The sequence below is a fragment of the Vigna unguiculata genome, chromosome 11 (assembly GCF_004118075.2).
Source record: "Vigna unguiculata cultivar IT97K-499-35 chromosome 11, ASM411807v1, whole genome shotgun sequence".
NCBI classification, from domain to species: domain Eukaryota; kingdom Viridiplantae; phylum Streptophyta; class Magnoliopsida; order Fabales; family Fabaceae; genus Vigna; species Vigna unguiculata.
In genome coordinates this window covers 27,828,248-27,851,744 of record NC_040289.1, presented here as the reverse complement: position 1 = coordinate 27,851,744, position 23,497 = coordinate 27,828,248, and the positions used below count along the sequence as shown (strand labels likewise).

The window sequence follows — 23,497 nt, the reverse complement described above, 5'->3', positions numbered from 1 at the left end:
ATGAAAACTAGTTCTATAATATCTCTATCAGATTACTCTCATATGATATTTCAAAATCATTTAAGAAAATTATTTCTTTAAGCAACTTAACTTAAAAATAAATAAAATTAATATGGCATATAATAATCAAATATAAATTAAAAATATATAAAATTGTAAGTTGTCTGGAAATTTTTAAAATGTTTTTCTAGGAGCATAATTATACTCAAACCGATCAAATGCTTAATAACAATGTAACTTAATAGAAACCATAAATTACTATTGTTAATATACGAAACCTACCTTTCTGTATTACATAAACCTTTTTTTCTCTATGACCGAGTCCAATATCATAAAAAAAGTACTATATATTTGCAATTTAATTTTCATGTTGTAGTATATTTTTTGTTACCACCACCAAAATATATTAAGGAAACTTAGAGTCATTCGTCTAAAATTTGATAACATTTTGAACACGTTTCTTTTATTAATTAAATATTACAAATTTTTATAACTCAAGTATTTTAAATGAATAGTATAATATTTTAGATTAAATTAAGTTTCAAACTCTGATAAATTTAAAAAAATTCAAAATTTTTAATTGAGTCTTTATTAAATTTCTATAACATTAGAATAAATTACATTTTTTGATTAAATTATTATTTTTAATTTTTTTTTATTAATTAGATGATATGACTAATAAATGATAATATGAATGATATCTTACTCGTTCCTTTATTTTGTTACATGTAATTTCATAATTTTAAAAGCAAAAACTTAATTAAAAATTAAAATTTTTTAAGTACTTAATAAAGTATAGAAATCTAATAAAAGCTCAATTGAAAATTGTAAATTTATGAAGAAACTTAATTCAGTCAATGTGGCTTTGAGATTTCTATCTAGGCTGCTGCTATATTTAATATCCGTTTATGTGGTCAATGAATCTATAATAACACAATGCATTGAAGCATTTGACCCTCCCGCAAAACCTAAGAGAAAAGCACAAGTCAAGAAAGATGTTCACTTTAGTCTCATAGTAAAAGTAGATACAGTAGATTATGACCATTTCTAGACATTAAATATTTTTCAAAAAGAAACCATACGCAAAAACTTCTTGACAGTAACTTGTACATAAACGATTTTTAACTTGAGAAAAATCTCATTCTATCTTTTTTAGAAGTTCTTAGTCCAACCATGTCCTTAAAAAGATAGTAAACATTGGCATTAAGCCAACCACATGAAAAATAAACCATTATTAACTGGGGAGCAAATAAAATGCCCTTTCAGAGCAGATACAGTTTAATCTTTTGAACAAAAGTTTTTGATATTGCATCATCACCATGAGCAACTTGTTCCATGGCCAATTATTAACCTCTACTGTGAAAATACAAAATTGACTTAACTTACTTATCACTATCAAAGAATATTTCTTTCATGGGAACCTGTAATACAATCAATACTTTAATTATGGCAGAACCTGGTAAGAAAAAAAAATTTGCTTGTAAGGACTATATCGTACACTGAATTTTACAAAATTTAATCGAGGATAAACTCCTCATTCCTCTGGCCTTTTACTTTATGTCCTCTCTTTCACTCCTTTGGCCTTTTACTCATAGCTTTCCGCTTGTTAACATCAAGGTATTTCTTGCGTAAACGAATGGCTTTTGGTGTAACCTTCAGGAACAAAAATTAAACGTACGAGAAATGTAACAGTGAGAACAATCAATAGAAGTTACTGATGTCAAATGAATATCACCATATACGTTAAAACTTTAAAAAAACAAAAAAGTAACATAATTTTGACGACAATAAACTGCATGCAGATATTTACCTCAATAAGCTCATCGGAAGCTACATAACCTATGGCTTCTTCAAGTGTCATCTGCAACCACACCACATCAGATGTAAGTACACAAGCTACAACCATTGCAATATAGCTTGACTTTCCGCTAACTACTTTTCAATTACATACTAAATAAGGCTAAAAGTGACGATGCCAAGTCTAAAGCATAAATGCATGGTGGAATCCAAGAAGCCAAAAGGACGTAGTTAATTGAATACTGATAGTCACCATTCGATATCAGACATCAAAATTATTCCATGCTTATTCATAAGCTTTCGTATTTGAAAACTGTGACAAAAGTTAAGAAAATATTTTGCGCTTATGAAGGGATTATCTAAAGCAATTATTGTGTATGATCTCTGACAATCAACAAACAACAAAAAGTTTCATAGTTCAGTCAGGCAAGGTAAAGATTAATTTGAATTTTGTACTTCCAGCAGGAATTGTAGGATACTTAAAAATATCAGAGCATGTGAACTCCTAACTAGATCTAATCAAATGATGAATCCTAAAACTAATTGCTGGATAATATGCATGAATGAATAGAAACCATGAACCCTACTTGGTTTTGTAGTTATTAGAATTAGAATTCTCATTGTCTAAAAATAAGAAAGTCGTAACAGCATAATTTTGCCAGGCAAAATACATACCAAGCGAGGGGGAGTTAACCTAACATTCTCATCTTTGGTAGCAGCACGTATATTTGTAAGTTCTTTGGCCCTCACTGGATTCACCTGAAATATCAGAATTTGTCAGCGAGTCACCAACTTTGATATAGAACTAGCATTCGGGCTAAGAATACTTCTTACATCAAGATCTGAATCCCGTGAATGCTCTCCAACAATCATTCCATCATACGTCTGAAAACCAAAACCAAAGTCAGAAGTACTGTAGCCAGCATAGCATATGCATGAAATAAAAGAAAAAAAAAAAAGCTAGATGCACATTGTTATGTTGTTAAAAGCTTCAATGCAAGGTCAAAAGTATTGAACCACAATTTAACATAAAATACTCACAATTTTTGGGAAGAAAAATCATAGCTAGATTGATAGAAAAAAATATATTTTACTTGAAAATCATCTTCTAAATTTATCTTTAGCAGTCTCAAAATCCCTAGATGAAAAAAAGAATAAGAATAAAAAGATTTCTAAGTACATGGTCTCGTGCAGTTAATGCAATGCATTGACTATTCTGATAAATGGTAACTAAGTATAGACAAGAAAAACACATGGACAAAATGATTGCTATCAGAAAGTTATCTTGGATCATAATGAAATAAAAAAAAATCATCTTGTACAGCAAACACATCATTAACCCATAGTAGGAAAAACATTATGCGAAGAGGTAACAAAGACTAATTTATGTTTCTGAGAGGAACTAGGAAGATTAAAAAAATAAAAACTGTAACGGAGACACTAGCTGCAGAGTTACAAATATAAGAACTAGCATTAAATAGAAATTATAAATTATATTTCATGAAAAAGATGCCAAATTCTGACCTCCATTCCAGGATTTACAAAAAGAATCCCTCGAGCTTCTAAGCTCATCAATGCATGAGCTGTGATAGTTCCAAAACCCATGGACACCTGTTCAATTAAATAAACAAAATTGGATAACTACAGGAAATAAAAACCACACAACCCAAACAAGCTTAATGATTCGAAACACGATGCATATTGTGTGAGTAGGAACTAAGTGTAGAGGATGAGCAGCCAAACATACCAGTACTCCTTTCCTGACATTACCAAGAGGGCCTCGAAATTGTTCATATGCTGCAACATTACAATAACATGCATATTATGAAAAAATAAAATAATTAAAAAAAACTACTGATACCAAACTAAGCCGTTGCAAGAAGGGGGGTCAAACAAAGTGTGGAGAGTTAGTAAAATAAGAGAGTAAGCATAAGCTCTGTTGACACTTAATAAGTAAAACCTCGTGGAAGCAATTAAATAACATGATTTGCAAAAACATAAAGCAAACAAATTGAAAACTCAGCATTACATGCCAGTTCAAAGAAAAAGATATTAATTTATGCAGAGAATTGATACCATGGAAAGCACGATGCATGAATCCAGTTCCACGTGTGTCACTGCTGAACACACTCCTGTACCCAACCAGACCCCTGAACAAACAAATTCAAGAGTTATGAAAGTTTTTGCATGCTTCATAATATCTGACATCACTGGAACCATCATACCAAAGCAGTTATATCTCCATTGATGACAAACGTTCATGAACAGAATTTCAGAAACTACTCAAGTGACTCTCTGGGATACAACCACAATAGGGAAGCAACCAGAAATCAGGACTATTAATTAGTGAGATATGCCTTCTGGATTCAACCATGATACCAGAAGCTATTTATGACAGATAAATATTATAGAAAAATTAAGCGTGTGTTTAACTGATGTCCAATATTTGAAAAGATTCATCCCACTTTATCTCTTTCATGGTCATCCAGGAGCAAGATTATTTTGGAAAGCCAACAGGAACACAAGTGGTTATCATCTCCCCCGAAATGGCAAAGGGAAGGATAATAAGAAAGAAACATGAGACTTGAGAATGCAATTTCTTCAAAACCATGCATCTATAGTATTTCCACTAAATACAAATATATTTTACCTATGACAATAGAATACCAAAATTAGTACCATTTAAGGGCTGGGTGAAAAACAGATCAAAAAGATAACTTCAAGAGAGAAAGATAACTCAGCTAACCTTGATGGACAAGTCAAAGTCAATCTAGTTCGACCAACGGTTCCAGGTACAGGACCCATGTCAGTAACCTCAGCTCGTCTATGAGATAAGGCCTCCATTACCAAGCCAACATGCTCATCATTAACCTGGAATAGATCCATTAAGTTTTTACAACATAGAAGCTCAAACTCTTGGAAAACCATACGATGAATGGCAAGTTGAATTATTACCTCAATTGTAACTTCTTCTACGGGCTCAAGCTTTTTACCACTTTCAGTTTTATACCTAATAAATCCATAGAAAAGTTCACTAAACCAGTATACATAAACATAAAAAGATACACGAGCTCAGACATCGTACAGTGTATCACTTCACATTCAGAAACATTAAACCACTAAAAAGTACCAAAAAAATGTCTAGGTCAAATATTTTAAATGGGTAAACCTTTTACAAGATCCATTGGATGAGAAGAAAAATCCATACAATGTGATTGCATGGAAAACAAAAATAAAAGATCAGCCTTCACAACTATGCTAAAAGACACAAGTTCCATGCTTCTTGGATGTTATTCATGAACTTCATTATTTGCTAATACAAATTAGAATGTTGATGTTTCAGGAATCATATTAGCATTGTTATGTGGCAGGGACTTGTACAATACCTAGAATAGCAAACAGGGACTATTAGCGTTCTGTATCACATCATATTATCACATTACTAATATAATATCCTTTTCTATCTTTTGCAAAATTTCTGTTAGATTCGAAACCATTCCTGAGGCCTCAATTATTTCAAAGACGGTATTATTAGACTTCTATAACTAAGCACTTAAGTATTTGATTCTTTCAAATATACAGTAAATACAAAGCTTCCAGCATTTACTCAATATTTAAATAGCATGCAACACCCATATTGAGTGCTAGACAAGCAAGACCGAATCATGTCAAAGCTGATAACAAGACGAATAATTTGGAGCTTATTCAGTCCTTAGAAACTCACATGACTTTAGGTGGAGAGACAGATAACTCAAATCCTTCACGTCTCATATTCTCAATCAAAATACCTGTTAAAAAAGATGCCATAAGCAGCTGTGTAAGCACAGAAAATCATGGAGTTTTTGTATAAACACAACAGAGGATCATACAATTTAAAAGAAACAGGAACAAACCTAGCTGTAGCTCTCCTCTTCCCTGAACTTCAAACGATTCTGATAAGCCAGGAAGCACATTAATGGCAAGGTTGGTTTCAGCTTCAGCCATTAGTCGATCACCAATTCTCCCCCCAGTCAACTACAGAAAAGTTCATCATTAACCTATACTCAATAAAGTAACCAACAAGTACAAGCATATCATATTTTTTTATGCAAAAGCTAGAAAATACTGCTTTAATTTAAAGAAAACAAAGGGTAGGTGTGAGTTGGGAAGTTGGGACTTGTGAAGCATACCCAAAGCTTTTTACACAAGCAACAGATGGAAGAAAACGAAAGTAAAAGTAAGACAAACACCAAACACCACTTACATGAGTGCCGTCACGACCAGCCAATGGGGAGTCATTCACACCGAAAGTCATAGAAATTGTTGGAGGGTCCAATTCAACTGTTGGTAAAGCAGACATAATCTGGGATAATAAAAAACATTTCCTCAAATTATGAATTACATGCTCGAAAAGTTCATGAAATACAAGACATTTAGTTGATATTGAATTGAATATAAATTTAATAAAATATCACCCAGTAAACAAATGGCCATTTTGTTAGGAAATTTATTGGAAAAAAAAAGTACTACTTGAACAAACAGTAAATGCCCAGTTACATATCCAAGTACATTCGTAATTTAACTTTAAATTGTCAGAGACTGAGATTAAGTTAGCTGAGAATATATTTTATAAAAATTAATCAAATACAAATAATTTTTATAAACATACAAATAAATTTATCTATTCATTAGCTTATAACTATTTAAAATAAAAAATGTATTGGAGACATCAATGTCCATAAAAAAGAAGGAACCAAACCATATGTATATACTGAAAAATTAAATACCTCCACAGTTGCCACTGTATGGCCTATTGATGGACTGGACAGGCCAGCAATTGATATTATATCACCAGCTCCAGCACAATCAGTTAGAACCATGTTTGTACCCTTCTTTTTCATCAGTTTCACCACCTAAAAAATGAAAAATCGTATAAAACTGGAGCTTCCAGTAGAAGGTCAAGATATCATAATCTAATATAAGCTATTACTTTTTAGCAAAAAAAAACAAAAAAAACTACACTTCCGTTCAAGCCATTTGTAAATAATTAGTACTTTAAGGAATTTCTTAGTTCTTATGATTTCTCTACATTTTGAACATAACTATGACTTTTAATTGCCAAGAGCATACAATAAATCTAAAGAACAAAAAAACATATATCTACCTACATGTTTAAAAATCATAGATTATGTTCCATAAAGTGTTGATTAAGAACATGAATGATATCTAAGCATGACAATTATTGACCTTTTCACAGACACTAACTGTAAAATGTTGATTTCAATGATGGATTTACTGTTGATTTCCCTGCTAGTCGTAAAATTCAATGTTAATATATGTTTGGATGGAAATATTAGACATATGTAATGTAAAGGTTACTTGCTTATTACGCACTTTATTCTAAACCAGTAAAAAGTATGTGTTAGATATTTGGCAATAAAAGACACCCCACTAAGAATAAATGAAAACATTCTTCCTAAACAATAAATACTGTTGGAATTCAAAAGTGCATTATGTCAGATTTTCTCATGACAGATAACACAAACGTTTAAAATGTATGCAATAATACCACCACCAAGTTCTACAAATACAGCAATAGAATGCGAAAAGAAAAAAAAGAGTAATTACTGGTTAACTTCACAAATTACATATTAGCTGAAGATTACCAACAATAATATTATTAGTACCAATCTATAATAGCAATTCCACGCTTCTACACCCACAAACCTTTCCATCTTCAATCTTTTCAGCGCCAGAATCTTTATTCCGTAGCCCATGAACCCGGTCACCAACACGAACAACCCCAGATGATATGCGTCCAGTCAAAATTCGCCCAAGATAGAAATCACGTTCCATCATTGAAACCTGAAAAGCACTATTAAGCATGGTATTTCACTGATCCCAAGTATGCATATAAAAAGTACATGAACAAATAATTCAAAGAGGATACAAGAGAAACAGATTTCTAAAGCCATTATGCTTTTAACCTGTGGGCTCCTACAAGGCTAAAATTAGCTGTAACACGTATTATTTGTATAAGGTAGATTATCTTAGTGATGAACAAGGACCCTGTGTAATGTCCACAATAGTCTGTAATCCCCTAACACGCTCATGAATCCAGCGTATCCATGTTGAAGACATATCTAGCACAGATACGTCTAAAATACTTATTTGAAGTGTGAATAACAAAAAAAGATATGCAAATATCAGGCACAGATATGCATAACAGCTTTTAAAATCAGAATAAATAGTCACGGTTTTGAAGGATTCATTTTCTAATTTCTTTTAGATTGAGAGAATATAATAGAGTGGGCAGATACACATAATAGAAATTGATAAACTAAGTTTGTTATCAGAACAACTTTGAAGGATAAAATTGTACACATGAAACGTCACTTTCAATTTTCCATCAAAAATTGTAGTAAATGAAAATTATTTGATGTGGTGCAGCCATGAAAACAATATGAAGTGGACAGAAAACTATTTGAAGCGGTGCTCATGTTCAATATTTTTATTCTTGTCAGTGTTTGCAGGGAGTGCTTGACATAGTATATTTTTTGTTTCTTTTTTGTCTTCTTCCTAAAGTTTTTTTTTTTTTCCTTTATAGACTACTTTTTTCATTCTTTCCTATTATTTATTTTATTTATTTTAAACAGAGGCAATATTATGATAGACACCAACTGGTATGAGAATAAAAACTGAATTTTATTCAATTGAACTGATATGGAATTACATATACTAACGAACAATGTAAAATTGATTGAGTGCAAAGGTTCCCTTCCAAGATGTTGAGAGCTTGGTTTCTCCCTTTCCGAAACCCACTTCAGAAAAAAACTGAAAAACTGTCCCCCAATCCCCCACTCCTATTTTTTTATTCTGCTTCGAGGCAGTTACACTTGTCCCTACCAATAACTGCTAAAATAATTAATAACTTTTAAAACAATTCAGTCCTGTTAAAAAATCCAGATTCTGACTCTCCTCTAATATTTACTTATAAGAGGCCTAACACAACTACTCCAATTTGTTCTGTAATCTGATAAGGACCATAAAAAATGTTAACCCGCTTCTCATTTCTCTTCAGAGCCAATGATCACAGCCTATATGGTTGTAATTTGAGATACACCTAATCACAAATAGCTAAGGATAGTGGTAGTCTAGATTGGCCAACATACTTCTTCATTTGATTATGTGCTGTGCCAAATTTCCTTTGAGATCATGTAACATTTGGTCCTTGTCATCAGTGGCCACACAATGCTTTGAAAGGAGTTGATTTCAGAGAGTTGTTGTAGTTAGTGTTAAACCAGAACTCAGCCCAACTCAACCACTTAGGCCATTGCTAAGGTTTAGTTCCCGTGAGATACCACAGATAAGTCTCTAAGCTTCGGTTGACTACCTTGGTTTGGCCATATGTTTGGGGACGGTAAACAAAGCTAAACTTGAAGTGTTGACAAATTTGAACAATGATGACCAAAAGTGGCTAAGGAATATTTTGTCAAAGCCTGATACAATAGAAGAGGGAAACTCGTGCAACTTAACTACCTCGATGAAGAAAATTTTGGCAACCACCTTTGTAGTAAAAAAGGGTGGCTAAATGCAAGGAAATACGCGTATTTAATCAATTTGTCAACCACTACTAAGATGACATCTTTTCCTTGAACCTTGGGAAGCCCTTCGACTAAATCCATCGATATATCAACCCACACTTAATTCTCCCTCATATACTCACTTAGTTTGCGCCCTATGAAATAGAGTTTGGCAGAGGAAAGCCACAAGCCTAGTACTCCCTTTTCTGGAATGATATGACCTAATTACTCCAACTGATTTTGGCTCAGAGTACATTCTTTCTTATTGGCAAACAATTGATTTCTCCTTTTAACAAAGCCAAAACAGCCCGTAAATGCCTCCAATGTTCTTCCTCACCCTTACTATAAACCAGAATATTGTCATAGAAAACTAGCACAACTTTCATCAAATACGACTTTAGCACCTCATTCATAAGAGATTGAAAGGTGGAAGGGGCATTGGTGAATCCAAAAGGCAAGACAACAAACTCATAATATCCTTCATGGGTCTAGAAGGCTCTACGGCAGCATTTAAGAAGGAAAGGTAATATATATTATTTTTTTAATAGAATTTTACAATTAGGAATTAGGTATTTTAATTTCCCTTTTTTTAATAATTGTATAATATGCTTTTTAATATTGTAGTTGAAAACTAAAATTAGGGATCAATTTAAAGAATGTATAGGAATGGATCAAATTCAATTGAGACCAACCCAAGTGTATCCTAATCTAATAAAAGTAGAAGTAAAAATGCTCCAAGAAATAGGGTAGATATTGGATGGAAACACGGGACAGATATTAATAGCAATGGTAGAAAAGTGAAATGTAATTATTGCTCAAAGATAGTGAGTGTAGGAATGTTTAGATTCAAACGCCATCTTGCTAGAAGTAGGGAGGATTCAAAACCTTATGCTTTTGTTTTTGAAGAAATAAAAGTTTTGATGATGAAAATAGTTGCAGAAGCTAAGGAGGCTTCATTGAAGAAAAGAAAGTTAAATATAATTAATAAAGACTGAAGAAAGTGAAGGGCTTGAAGGACAAAGGGTTTTTGGTTTTAAAGGAAAATAAAGAGTTGGTAGTAGTAAGCGGGACTCCAAGTAACTATAAATCAAATTGATTAAAAAAGGCATTCTATTTGTAACTTCTAGGTGAATAGTCCTGAGGGGACTATTTTTCTTTATGCACTTGACATCTCAGACATTTCAATAACAACTAATAAGTATTTAAGATGTTGGATGATGTTGTGGAATTTGATGGAGAAGAAAATGTAGTGCAAGTGACTATGATAATGCTACAAATTTCAACGCAGACTTGTTAATGCAAAAAAGGGAGCAATTGTATTGGACTTCATGTGTTGCACATTGTATTGATTTGATAGTTGAAGATTTTGAAAAGAATTTGAAGGTCCATCAATTGACTATCAAGAAGGGAAGAAAGATTATCACCAACATTTATGGTAGAACAATGTTAATTACTATGTTGAAGAAGTTCACAAAAGTAAGAGACTTGATAAGACCGAGTATGACGATATTTGCCACGGTTTGTTTAACTGTAGCTTGTCTTCATAAATTGAAAGCATCATTATTAACCATGTTTAGCTTTGAAAAGTGGAAAAAGCAAGTTTGGAACTTCACAAAAGGGGAGAAAAGTTGAAAAGTGATATTAGATAGTCGATTCTGGAAGAATGTCTCCACATGCTTCAAGTATAAATAAGTATAAACAAGCCCCCTTCCTCCTATTTTACTAATAATTGCTTAGATACGATTACCCTACTAGTAACTGCTAAAATAATTAATAACTGTTAAAACAATTCAGTCCTACTAAACAATCTAAATCCTAGTTTTCCTCTTATATTATTTAATTATAAGAGGCCAAACATCTTATACTTAGATGACTCCGTAAAATATGTCGGCAACAATATCAAATTCTTCTAGTTCTAACTTAAAAATTCCAAGTTTTTTTCAAAGATGGTCAACAAGTTGATTATATCATTTTATGAACTTATGTTAGTTTATTGGATAAAGGAACATTCAACTTATGTATGGAGAGGGCATTCAACTTAGAAGAGAAAGACAATCTCAAAGCTCTCATAGATAGAATGTTCTATTCTAATGAGTTAGTTTCTGTTGGAAGTTCCACATCGACTAGAGATAAGGCCAATTCACAATATATAAGTGAGGTGCAAACCTCACCTTACAAGCCGGTTTTGTGGGGTTGAGTTAGGCTTAAAGCCCACTTCTAACATGGTATCAGAACCAGGTTAAAGCCTATCCTAGCGAACTTTCTTGGACATTCTGTTTCACCCAATATCGGACCGTTAACGGACCACCCACTAATTTCTTGTCCCATGCACGAGATACCTCGGCGTGAGGGGGTGTGTCGGAAGTTCCACATCGACTAGAGATAAGGCCAATTCACAATATATAAGTGAGGTGCAAACCTCACCTTACAAGCCGATTTTGTGGGGTTGAGTTAGGCTTAAAGCCCACTTCTAACAGTTTCCAACCTTGCATGAAACCCTTATTATGTGACATCATATTTGTTTATTGTTGCTTGTTGTTGCGGATAAATGTTTTGCATCTTATAACGATGATGAGAAGATTTAAATCTTAGAAACATTCCTTGCAATCCATGGTTATTAGCAAAGAATGGAGTTCTTATAAAGAGAATGATGTGAGCAAGGCTCAACATGTCAAACACCTAATTTTGAATATTGTATGGTGGGACAAATTTGCATATATCTAAGCTTTGACAAAGCCTATCTATAACATGCTTAGAGCTTATGATATAGATAGCCCCACGCCTCATTTGGTCTATGAAGTTGTTATAATGTACTAATTGCTAGGTGGACTGAAAGTTGTATTCCTCTCTATTACATGGCTAACTCTCTAAATCCTACTAGGTAAATTAATCCTATCAATAATATTTTATGTAAATAATTAGACAATTACTAACTTTAATGATATAATTTCTTTCTCAATTTGTATTTATAGGTATTATAGTGAATAATGGCTTCAAAAGACTTCAAATAGGATCCCCAACATGAGGATGAAGAGATTTCCAGGGAGAGGAATAAGTGTTGGAAAAGGTTTTTCACAACTAGTGAGGATAAAAGAAAGGTTGCACTTGAATAGGTTGACTTCTCATCAAAATCAAATTACTTTGCTTCTTTTGACTCAACTAAAGATAGGTAGACATTGGATCCTAAATCTTCATGAGTGATGCATGGTTCTTTTGTCCCTCTCCTTCAAAAGCTAGCATTAAAGTTTCTTGTGCAACCTTTCTCATCATCTTGTTGTGAAAGAAATTGGAGCACCTATTTATTCATTCATTCATTAAAATAAATAAGTTGAATCCCAAAAGAGTTGAAGAATTGATTTATGTGCATACTAATTAGCGGCTTTTGGCTAGGAAAAGTGAATATGACCAAGAGAGCACTAAGTTGTGGGACATTAGTGGAGATGCATGGGATGGGATGACTTAGATGTTGATGACAACCTTTGAGTGGCAACATTCTCTCTTGATGAACCAAATATGGAAGTTGTCTCATTTAAAGAAAGGAAATAAATTGATACTATTCCTATTACTAGGTAGTAGGCAATAGTAGCAATTTACTATTTCTATTTTATGTTTACCAATGCCCAATTTGGATAATATTTAGTAACGATTTTCAAGTTTAGTATGGCTTTTAAAAAGAATACAATAGCATTTATTTTATTTGGTGAATAATATATATGCACAAATACATAATCCAAACATGGTTGAATATATTTCTCATGATGAGACAAATCAACATATCAAAGATGTGTTGTGTCCGATACTAGTATAGCATCCATGCATCATAGGCAATGGTAATTAGAATTGAGTCATCTGAATCCTCAGTAAAAATTGCACTTGATATAAGAAATAAGTGTGTTGGAAACAAAAGGAAAGAAACACTGAATCAACAAGATAACTGCCCAAAAGGGCAACTCCTTAGAAAATAAAAATAAAAAAATTTATCAACATTCTAAATACTAACCAGCATTTGGAAAGGCGCATCAGTGTTTGCATTTGGTGGTGGGACATGTGTTACAACTGCATCAAGCAACTGTGACATATTTTTGGTCTCTGCAGGAGGATCCTTGGTAAATGTGGTGGACGCCCATCCTTCTTTAGCAGAAGCATAAAGAACAGGAAAGTCTAGTTGTTCCTCTATACACACAAGTACAATAATAATCAAATCCCAGAGAACGGAGTTTAGACTACATAACATTCAAGTATAAATAACTATAATTATGAGATATTTCCATTTTTTTACCTGTAGCACCCAGGTTGGCAAATAGATCAAACACCAGGCTCTCAACTTCATCACATGTCTCTTCAGTAACTGTATAAAAAAATTAAAATTACAAGAGTTATGTCACAATTTACAGCTACCGAAGTACCCAATAGATACAAATAAGAAATATATAACCATCAACATAAATTTTATCAGCTTAACTGCATTTTAGGTCTACATATCATATCCATTTCTTGAATTTGCGCACCCCCATTTTTTCCTGAATTTTTGATCCCCTTATAAAAATCACATCCAATACTTTTACATAAATGCTAATGTATATCGGCACTCTAATGCCATGCCAAAAACTCCATAAGATATCAGATGTCAAGTTAATAAAGGACCAAACTAAACAATTCAAATAGTGGGAGATCAAAATTGCACAGTAAAAAAAATAAAGGGGGGACGAAATTCAAGAAATTGATAGCAAGGTGTCCAATTGGGCAATTAAACCAATTCTATTTTGTGAAAATAAAAGGATAATACACAATTGGAGGGTCTTATTAGATCCCTCTCATAACCTTCTATTTATAATGATAAAAACTAATACAATGGAAGATGAAAGATCAAAAGACTACCCTAAATACCTAGGCACAACTCATAGAGTGCACTAGACTTATAAATACAGCTGGAAGTAGTTCCCAACACACCACTCCCTATTTTAGACTTAATAATTACTCTAACATAAATTTAATAATTATTTCAACACTCCCCCTCAAGCTGGAGCATACATATTGTATGTCCCAAGCTTGGAATAGATAAACTCAATCCAAGTTCTTCTGTCAGCACATTTGCAAGCTGATTTGATCTGACAAACATAGTACAAACTTCTTTGACAATTTTTTTCTTAGATGAGACAATAGATATGGGAACCTTGACACAGCCAAAAAACTACAGGAATTGGATGACTATAATGGACTTCAAGAGTGTGCTATCAAAACCAAAAGAACAATTAAGTCCACATAACTCCACTGGTAGAGACGATTTGAGCACAAATTGCAAAGTAGACATCTTGCTTCACAAAATATTTGGAGATGTTTCTGTGACAAAGAAGGTTACTCACTGCCATATGACAATGGCCAGCGGACATCAATCTTGGCTGGCAGCAAACATCGATCTTGGGCTGGCAGCAATCAGTGGTAAGCAGCGATAGACTGCGGCAGACAAGATTACCATCAACAAATGGCAGCCAACAGTGGCAGACAGCAACAAACTGCGGCCAGACAATATTACCATCAACAATGGATGGTGGCTAGCAGTGGCTGACAGCGACAAACTGCGACAGACTAGATTGCCATCAGAACAGATGGTGGCCAACAGTGGCTGAGTGTGACAAACTGCAGCAGACCCAACAGTGGCTGATTGCTACACATTGTAGCAGACTATAAGATTACCATCGAGCGTGGACAATGGCAAATAGACAATACATGTATTGAACGGCGTGGCTGGCAAGGCAGACAGTATATGCATAGCAGCAGAAGCAAGTTCGTGAAGACATAATGACCATAAACAGACTCCCCCTCACGCCGTGAGCAACCTCCAACCATTAACTTTGGTAAACAGTGAGGAAATGCTAAACAGTACAGGAAAACCAAAAAACCTAGCGGGACTTTCACAAGGGTGGCTTCTGGACTTCACCGAAATGAATTTTTGAAGGTGAGAACCGACAAAGGAGGCTCCGACGAACACTATGGAGGTGGCGCCGTGACGTTCCAAGCAGCAGAAGGCGGCGCGTGGAATGCACGCGCCTGTTCGCAGCAGAGAAAACGTGGCGCGTGGCGGCGCGTGGATGAGTGTTTGGTTTCGGCACCGGTGAGGGTGGCTGTCGCTCGGAGAGGCACTCCAGATCAAGTGGTCGCCGGCGAAAACTGAGGTGGCCAGAGACGACAGCCGGCGGCGAACAGTGGCGGACGGCAGCGGAACAGTGGCAGACAGCGACGATTTAGAGAACAGTGGGAGCGGGTAGCTTTGGATAGTGTTTTATGGCAGTGGACAGCTGCAGACAGTGATGAATAGTGGCGGATGGCGGCGGACAACCCTAGCTCAACAAGTGCCGGTGGACAGACCAGACAGAAACCAGAGCGGGATCACATTGAGATACTTCAGACATGAGTCTTTGAAAGACTTGACTCCGGCAGCCGCCGGCGAGAAACACAAACAAGACCGAAAGAAACTTAAATCACCTGCTCTGATACCATGTGAAAATAAAAGGATAATACACAATTGGAGGGTCTTATTAGATCCCTCTCATAACCTTCTATTTCTAATGATAAAAACTGATACAATGGAAGATGAAAGATCAAAAGACTACCCTAAATACCGAAGTACAACTCATAGAGTGCACTAGACTTATAAATACAGCTGGAAGTAGTTCCCAACACACCACTCCCTATTTTAGACTTAATAATTACTCTAACATAAATTTAATAATTATTTCAACATATTTCAAGTAACAGCTGAGAATCCTGTGATGACTACCTGAAGGACGGTCTACTTTGTTTAAAAGAAGAATAGGTCGCAACCCATACTTCAAGGCCTTTGCCAGAACAAACTTCGTTTGTGCAAGAGGACCTTCACCAGCATCAACAACTAAAATTGCTCCCTCCACCATCCCAACAACACGCTCAACCTACACATCAACCAATCATAAAAATGAGATGAGCAACCGGATTGCACAACAACAGCATATAGGCCACCAATTAACAACAGCTCAATACTTTCAAATTCATATTTGCAGAAAACTTAAAACAAAAGGGCATCTTCAGTGACAATGACAAGCTTTGTTCAAATCATCACCTCGTTATAATAGTTTTGAATTAAAAGAAGCACTTTCCATTTTTGCAATCAAACATGCTGAACTAAAGACATGTTTGGATGAATTTCCCTATAAATATTCAATAAGATAAAACTAACTCTTACATTTTTTATTTTGAAGAAGCAGATACCATAAAACCTTCACAAGTTAGTATATGCATAAGTTAATTTTAATTTATAGAACACACTTTATTTTGGACATGTGTGGACAAGCTTATTGATATATACTTTTTAAGAGAAAGAGAAATATGAACTAAGTTTTTCTATAAACTAAATTTAGCTTATACACAAGTTGATAAAAATTTAAAACTTAAAAAAGCTATATGAAACAGTTCCTATAAATTAGCTTCTAGCTTATGGAAATGGTGGTTCATGTTTTCCTTCTTATTTTTCTCCACTAGAAGTGCTTAAAGAACTGTACCAAACAGCCTATTTCTTTTCATTTTCTTCTGCTAGAAGGTTTATGAAAAAAAAAATCCATAAAAAAACATGAACTTGACAACTACACGTAGTTCCAGATTAATTGGGACAATATTCCGTTGAAAACCTCACCTCGCCACCAAAATCAGCGTGCCCGGGAGTATCAACCATGTTCAGCTCGTTCTCCTTCCACGTAACAGACGTAACCTGAAAAATCAACCAGACGTCGTTAGCATTCTCGAATTCATATCGATCTATCCGATTCGATTGGAAACGTGGTCGAGGCGTTGGATAATTGAAATTAGGGCGCGGACCTTAGAGGCAATGGTGATGCCGCGCTCGCGCTCTAGCGAGATGGAGTCCATGGCGCGCTCGTGGGGAATGTCGGCGCCGCACTGGCGGAGGAGGCGGTCCATGAGCGTTGTCTTGCCGTGGTCTACATGGGCGATCACGGCCACGTTGCGGAGGCGGCTGGGGTCGATGGAGGAGGCGCTGGTTGCGGCGGCGGGGTCGACGGCGGGAGCGGCGGCGAAGGCGCGAGAGAAGAAGCGCGAGTGTGATAAAGGAGGGGAAGAAGGGGTGAAGGATTTTCTGGTAGAAGACCAGAGAGAACGAAGAATCGGACCCACCATGGTTTTGGTTTGAGTTACGAAGATGCAGAAAACACCATGGAAGGGTTTTAGCTTCTTCTAACTTCCAGCACAGGAACCACCACTCCAAGGTTTAGTTTAGCAAGTACCACAAGTTGCATTATTTTTTTATTATTTAATAATAATTTACTAACGAAAACACTTATTCTCCCTTTATTATATTTTTACAATTTAAAATAAACACGAATTATTATTAAATACTATTATTAAAAAATATCAAAGAATTTTTTAAGAAAAAAAATATTTTAATAATTTTATTCATTTTAATGGTTAAATTATATTAATTTAATATTTGATTCATGTAATTTAAAGAATAAGATTAATGTATAGATTCTAACGTGATGATTATTAGAATATAAATATATTAAAATTATGAGGATTTTTTTAGAATTATTAAATTAATTCTCTCATTTCTCACTCCATAGAGTTATTATAATATTTTATTAAAGTTTTTAAAATATTAGAAGTAAAATATGACTGTTGCTCCTGAAAAGTTAAAGAGTATTATGTTTCAAAAGAGAACGAAAAAGAAAATAAGAGAAGTGATTTTGACAGGAGAAGATTTTGTATTTGGTAATTCTATATCATCAAAAAGTCATGAAGGAGAAGTAAGAGAAGGAAAAACATTGATTAAGAGAATTTTGCAATAGATCCAAGTAAGTTCTTAAACTCTTCTAATAATATAATTTAAGAATCATAGTTTCTAAAAGTTCATGTATAATAGAGTAGTTTCTTAAATTGTTAGTGTGACATCCATTTATAATAGAGTAATCTACTAAAATTAAGCATCACATAATTATAATATAAAAGAGCACATGACATGAAACATATATGTACTAACTATTACAGTTATCCATAATATACTTGGAATGAAAGTTTAGGCACACCATGATGTCATAAAACATAACACAAAAGTACTATTGTTTTGCAAAAGAATTGCTTAGGGAGCAAGGAATTTAAAACAAACTAAGAGTTCTTCAAAAGGGCTCAATTGTGAGCCATAACCCAGATCATGGGGACCACTTTACACAGCAACATCTCTACCCCTGAGTACCTCCAGAGGTTTCCACATCTGCTCACACCAATAAATTGGTGATCATTGCAAAAAAAAGAAACCAAGCAAAGAAACATACACCAAAAGAAAGGGTAAGCTAGAGCAAAAATTGTTTTAGTTATAGAGCAAATCAATAGTCATATCATATTATGCACAGACAAAGCAGTAGGCACCCAAATCATGTGAAAGCAACCAATTTCAAGACTCTATGACTCAATATCCGGATCATACTCTTGATATAGAATTCTAAAGGAAGTATGCGCCTGTGCTGGCTTCTAAACTCTGCAGAGTCTAGACACACATAGGGTTAATCCTCTAATATATGTCCCAAGACTAGGACCTCCTGCCACTCTCACCATATAAATTATTCTACTCTATGTGAGTGTGAATAATTTTTAGAGTTCAGGATACCTTCCTTTATCTATACATTTCATATATCAAGGTATACACTAACCACCATCACCAAGAGTTTCCCTTGAAACTCTTTTACCAACAAAATCTACATGTCATATCAAGCATTCAATTCTCATGCCAAACCACCACCAACCATACAGTCATGTTTTCCATTTCATACATAATATAACAAGATCACATTCAATCTCATGCTTTATAAATCACATTTCAAACGATTTGGGATTTTAGAAATAAAACTGCAGCTTGTGTAAAGCTTCAAAAATTTTGTATTTATATTCAAATTAAAGATGATTGAATCAAGAACCAAATGCAATAAGAACCAACTTAATTGAATAACTATGGAGAAAGTTATGCACCAAACAAGCAACGAAGGTCAATGTTGTCAACAACCAAACTATAGGGACCTTGCGATAAAAAACTGGTCTCCAACGGTTAACGAGTCAAAAAAGTCAATTTTACTAAAACTGCGCATATCAAAAAAAGACATAGTCACCCAGCGACCAAAACATTCGCCCAGCGACCACCCGACGCTTCCAAAATACGAAAAATAACGTCAAATATCACACTTTCATGAATATTTGAACCCGTAACTTGGAAATACACAAAAAATTAACGTTTTCCTCAATCTTGTCTCATATTCCACAAAATACTAAACAAACTTAGCCAAATGAAACAGGAACAAGAAAAACAACTTAAAAAAAATAACAAGTTCCCCATATAGCATATCTCTTATATTTATCATATATCTCATATTTTCACTACCCCTAAAAATTCCCAACATCAAATATTCATAGTGTAATTATATGATATTTCATATTGTAATTATATGACTCTTAAAATTTCGTAAGTCCTATCTCATATATCTCATATTTTCACTACCCCTAAATATTCCCAACATCAATAATATTTATAGTGTAATTATATGATATTCCATATTGTAATTATGACTCTTAAAATTCTGTAAGTCCACATCTCAATTAGATTTGCATCAAACTTTCTAGATCAATATATGCAGACTTAAGCACATGTTTACTCTAACTATTAAGAAGCTTGAAATCATTTATAATTTTGGGTTTTCTTTACAATTTTAGTTATGTCATTTAATTAGGTTGGAATTGAAAAACAACCATCAATTATAACCCCCAAAGAACCAGATTTTGTAAACAACATAGAGGAAGAATGAAGGGAATATCCTATCGAGGTAATAATATTTGCTTCGAAAGATATACTCTTCAGGAACTTGAGCCAGCTTGGATAACATCTAGACAAATAGAAGCGGGACGGCGGGCAATGTCAACAAATGTTCGCCGAGGTGGACAAATATGGGTACGTATTTTTCCAGAAAAAGCTTGAAATCATTTATAATTTTGGGTTTTCTTTACAATTTTAGTTATGTCATTTAATTAGGTTGTTGCATTGTTGCAGGGGAAGGTTGAAAATCATAAGAGAAGGTAAACCATTCATATAATGGAAATCAAAGACAACATTAGTGAGAGTTAATTATTAATGGACATTAAAAACTAATAAGTGGAAATTAATATGGAATTTAATAGGCTGTGGTTGTTTAGAGTCATGCATAATTTAACATGTAAAAATATGCAATTGTAATGCAATGAAAGGATATATGAATTTTGAAAGAAAATTAAGTTTTCTCTTTGGAAAAACTTTATGAAGTTTAAAGTTACAAGAACTCAAATTTTGATCTTATCAAAATAATCTTGGTGAATAATGCCATTACTTATCACTCACATTCTCATCTTTTTTGAATGTGGCATTAATATCATTCTCCAAATTGAATATCACAATGATATCTAAAGGCGAAGCATCATAGGAGCAGGGAGAGACCTAGGCCCTCCCAAATATTTTTTATTTTTTTTTAAATTATATGTCCATTTTTTGAATTTTTAAAAATTTTAAAAATTTTGAAAATTATAAATAGTATATTTTAGAAATTGAAGATAATTAAATTGTGTCTCTTTATTTCTTTTATAAAATATAATATTTAATGTTAATAAATAATAAAACATAAAATCCAATATAATAAAAAATAAAAAAAATATTTAGGTTTAATTAGTCTTCTAGTATCTTTTTTTTGTCTAAAAATATTAAATTGCAACTAAAAAATTGCGACTAAATTGAAACTAAAAAAAAACGGGAAGATGAACTTACATTTTTTAAAACAATAACCAAAATAGTAATTAAACCAAATATTTATTAAAATATTTTTTTATTTTCTTTGTCATTGCTTTTTTAATTTTTTACAAAATTATACTTATCTCTCACTATCATATATATTTTTTCTTTTTTAAACACATACTTATTATGTTTGCTCTCATTTCTCATCTGTTTCCTTCATTTCTTGAAGAAAAAAAATGTAACTCTCTCCTGTCTTACTTGATGATGAAATATTAGTTTAATAGTTATTAAAATTATTTTTTATCTCATGAGCCTTTTGTATACTTATATTTTATGATTATAGAAGAAAAAAAATAATGTATTGTGTTTTTTTATAACCGATTTTTAATTGTAACTTGACTATAATATATTTTTCTTCTAATACTTATGTCCCTCAATATTTTATTATTAGATTATGATAAGTTATTTTTTAATATATTTTAAAAAAACATATTGATGAAGATTAGAATAATGGATTTATTTTGTAGAAGTAGTAAAAGAGAAACTTCACGTGAAGATGAAAATAAGTTAAATTATACTTCTTCACATCTTTTAAAGTATTTAAAGCATTATACTAAGAATCCAATCTAACGATCCAATTGTTTTATAGAAGAGTAATTTTTTAAAGTGTTATATACTAATGGTCCAATCAAATGATCAAAAAATTATATTATTCTAACCCCTCCAAAACTCTTGGTCAAGATCCGCCACTGACGATATCCCTTTTTTTTATTTTTTCGTTACCTAATTAACATGATCAGTAAGATAATAAGATGTTATAGGGGTTATTGGTCATTTAGTTAATAGGGAATGCTCACTTGTAGTTATATTGGGGACATCAATGAAGTTAGTCTAGTTACAAATAACATATATTCTAAGAGTCCACAATATACTTATTAATAGTCTCTTTGCTAGAGAAATTTTGTATGTATCTCAAGATTTTGACAGATCTTACAAGAAGCTTAGGGTAGTAATTTGAGGCTCACTTTAACTTATCATCATATATTAATACACAATTCAAGAGAACAATTTAGTACTATTAGATTTGTCAAAATCATACTTTTTCGACCATTTTGGAAGTTAGGATGACATTTTTACTTCAAAGGAGTATGTTTACAACAATAATTTTCATGTTAATATTGACACAATTTATTTTCAAGACTTGTATGAATTAAAGTGTAAAACTCCATTAAAATTAATAGTTGACTATGAAAAACTTTTTTATTAAATCAGAGTTACCTCAACAAACTTTGAAGAAGACTACATTAATGAAAAAAGTTAAAAAAAACTTCTCAACAAACTTTTAAGAAGGCTAAATTAATGAAAGATAAAAAGAACAAACAAAAAAACTTCTTTGATTTAGCAAAATTTTTATTTAAATAAAATAAAAAATCGTTGGAAATATTTGCTAGTAAAATTTTATTATGAAAATACACCCTTCTGTTTTAACAATAGCTTTCTTGAGTGGTAGTTAAGAATATACAAATGTAAAAAATCCAAAAAGCGCGCCAGGTAGGGGTCGAACCTACGACCTTCTGCTTAGGAAACAGACGCTCTATCCACTGAGCTACAAGCGCACCTGATATTATAGATTACAACTTACTATTATTTGTCCTTTATTTAAAAATAACAAAAGGACTCAAACTCATCATCCCTCAGAAAAGAAAATCATAAAGATAGAAAAAAGGAACATACTCAAAGTTTTAATTTTCGTGGCAATAAAATTAATTAATAAAATGTTTGGAATACACTTAAAATTTTCCCCCTTTATGTTGCCTATATTATGAAGTGTTTAGAATACCCTTAAAATTTGTTAAAATTATAAAATTAGAAAAAAGAAAGAAAGGAGGATTAAAAAAAAGATTATAAATTAGTTGTAATAGACTATAATTGTCAAGTGTGTTGAATCTTTGAATTACAAATTAGTGGGTACATCAATGTAACATAAAATAACTTTTAACCACGTTCAAGGTTATCGACGTATGTATTATTCGGTCCTTCTTCATTATCGTTAGCTCATTGTAGCATTTGTGGTACAAAATTATAATTTGTCACGTTAATTAAATATAGAATTATATTTAAAATAGAAACTCATTATTTTTTTTAGATAAAAAAGGATAATCTATAAGTAGTAATAGCATAGAAAACAATATTTTAGAACCACGTTCATGTCAGTGATATTTTTATAAAATATTTTTTTCAACTAACAAATATATTACGGTCATATCTATATGGGAAAAGCTTCGTAAATATGTAAATATATAAGAGGGATGGTTTACTGTAAGGTCCACTTATTCTTCGTCCCATTGTT

The 23,497-nt window shown here is 32.9% G+C and overlaps 1 protein-coding gene and 1 non-coding gene across 2 annotated transcripts; both read right to left on the bottom strand.

Moving 5' to 3' along the window:
* Positions 1–1,217: 1,217 nt before the first annotated feature.
* LOC114169930 (GTP-binding protein TypA/BipA homolog) lies at positions 1,218–17,525 on the bottom strand. The gene is made up of 19 exons (XM_028055333.1): positions 17,208–17,525; positions 17,026–17,100; positions 16,138–16,288; positions 13,639–13,707; positions 13,360–13,532; positions 7,504–7,641; positions 6,564–6,689; positions 6,041–6,139; positions 5,691–5,811; positions 5,522–5,585; positions 4,753–4,807; positions 4,544–4,668; positions 3,874–3,947; positions 3,545–3,594; positions 3,322–3,408; positions 2,632–2,682; positions 2,473–2,556; positions 1,811–1,861; positions 1,218–1,653 (listed from the first exon to the last, which is right to left on the bottom strand). Exons 1-19 carry the CDS (start codon positions 17,523–17,525, stop codon positions 1,570–1,572), a joined length of 1,995 nt encoding a protein of 664 aa, XP_027911134.1. The 3' UTR covers positions 1,218–1,569.
* A 5,165-nt stretch (positions 17,526–22,690) lies between these two features.
* TRNAR-CCU lies at positions 22,691–22,763 on the bottom strand. Its single transcript has one exon. It is a non-coding gene; the product is annotated as a tRNA-Arg (tRNA).
* Positions 22,764–23,497: the final 734 nt, after the last annotated feature.

Coding starts and splice junctions, on each gene's coding strand:
- LOC114169930 (XM_028055333.1), bottom strand. CDS start 17,525: ATGGTGGGTCCGATTCTTCGTTCTCTCTGGTCTTCTACCAGAAAATCC. Junction 5,586..5,690: donor AAGAGGAGAGCTACAGCTAG/GTTTGTTCCTGT, acceptor CTTTTTTAACAG/GTATTTTGATTGAGAATATG. Junction 2,557..2,631: donor CACGGGATTCAGATCTTGAT/GTAAGAAGTATT, acceptor CTGATATTTCAG/GTGAATCCAGTGAGGGCCAA.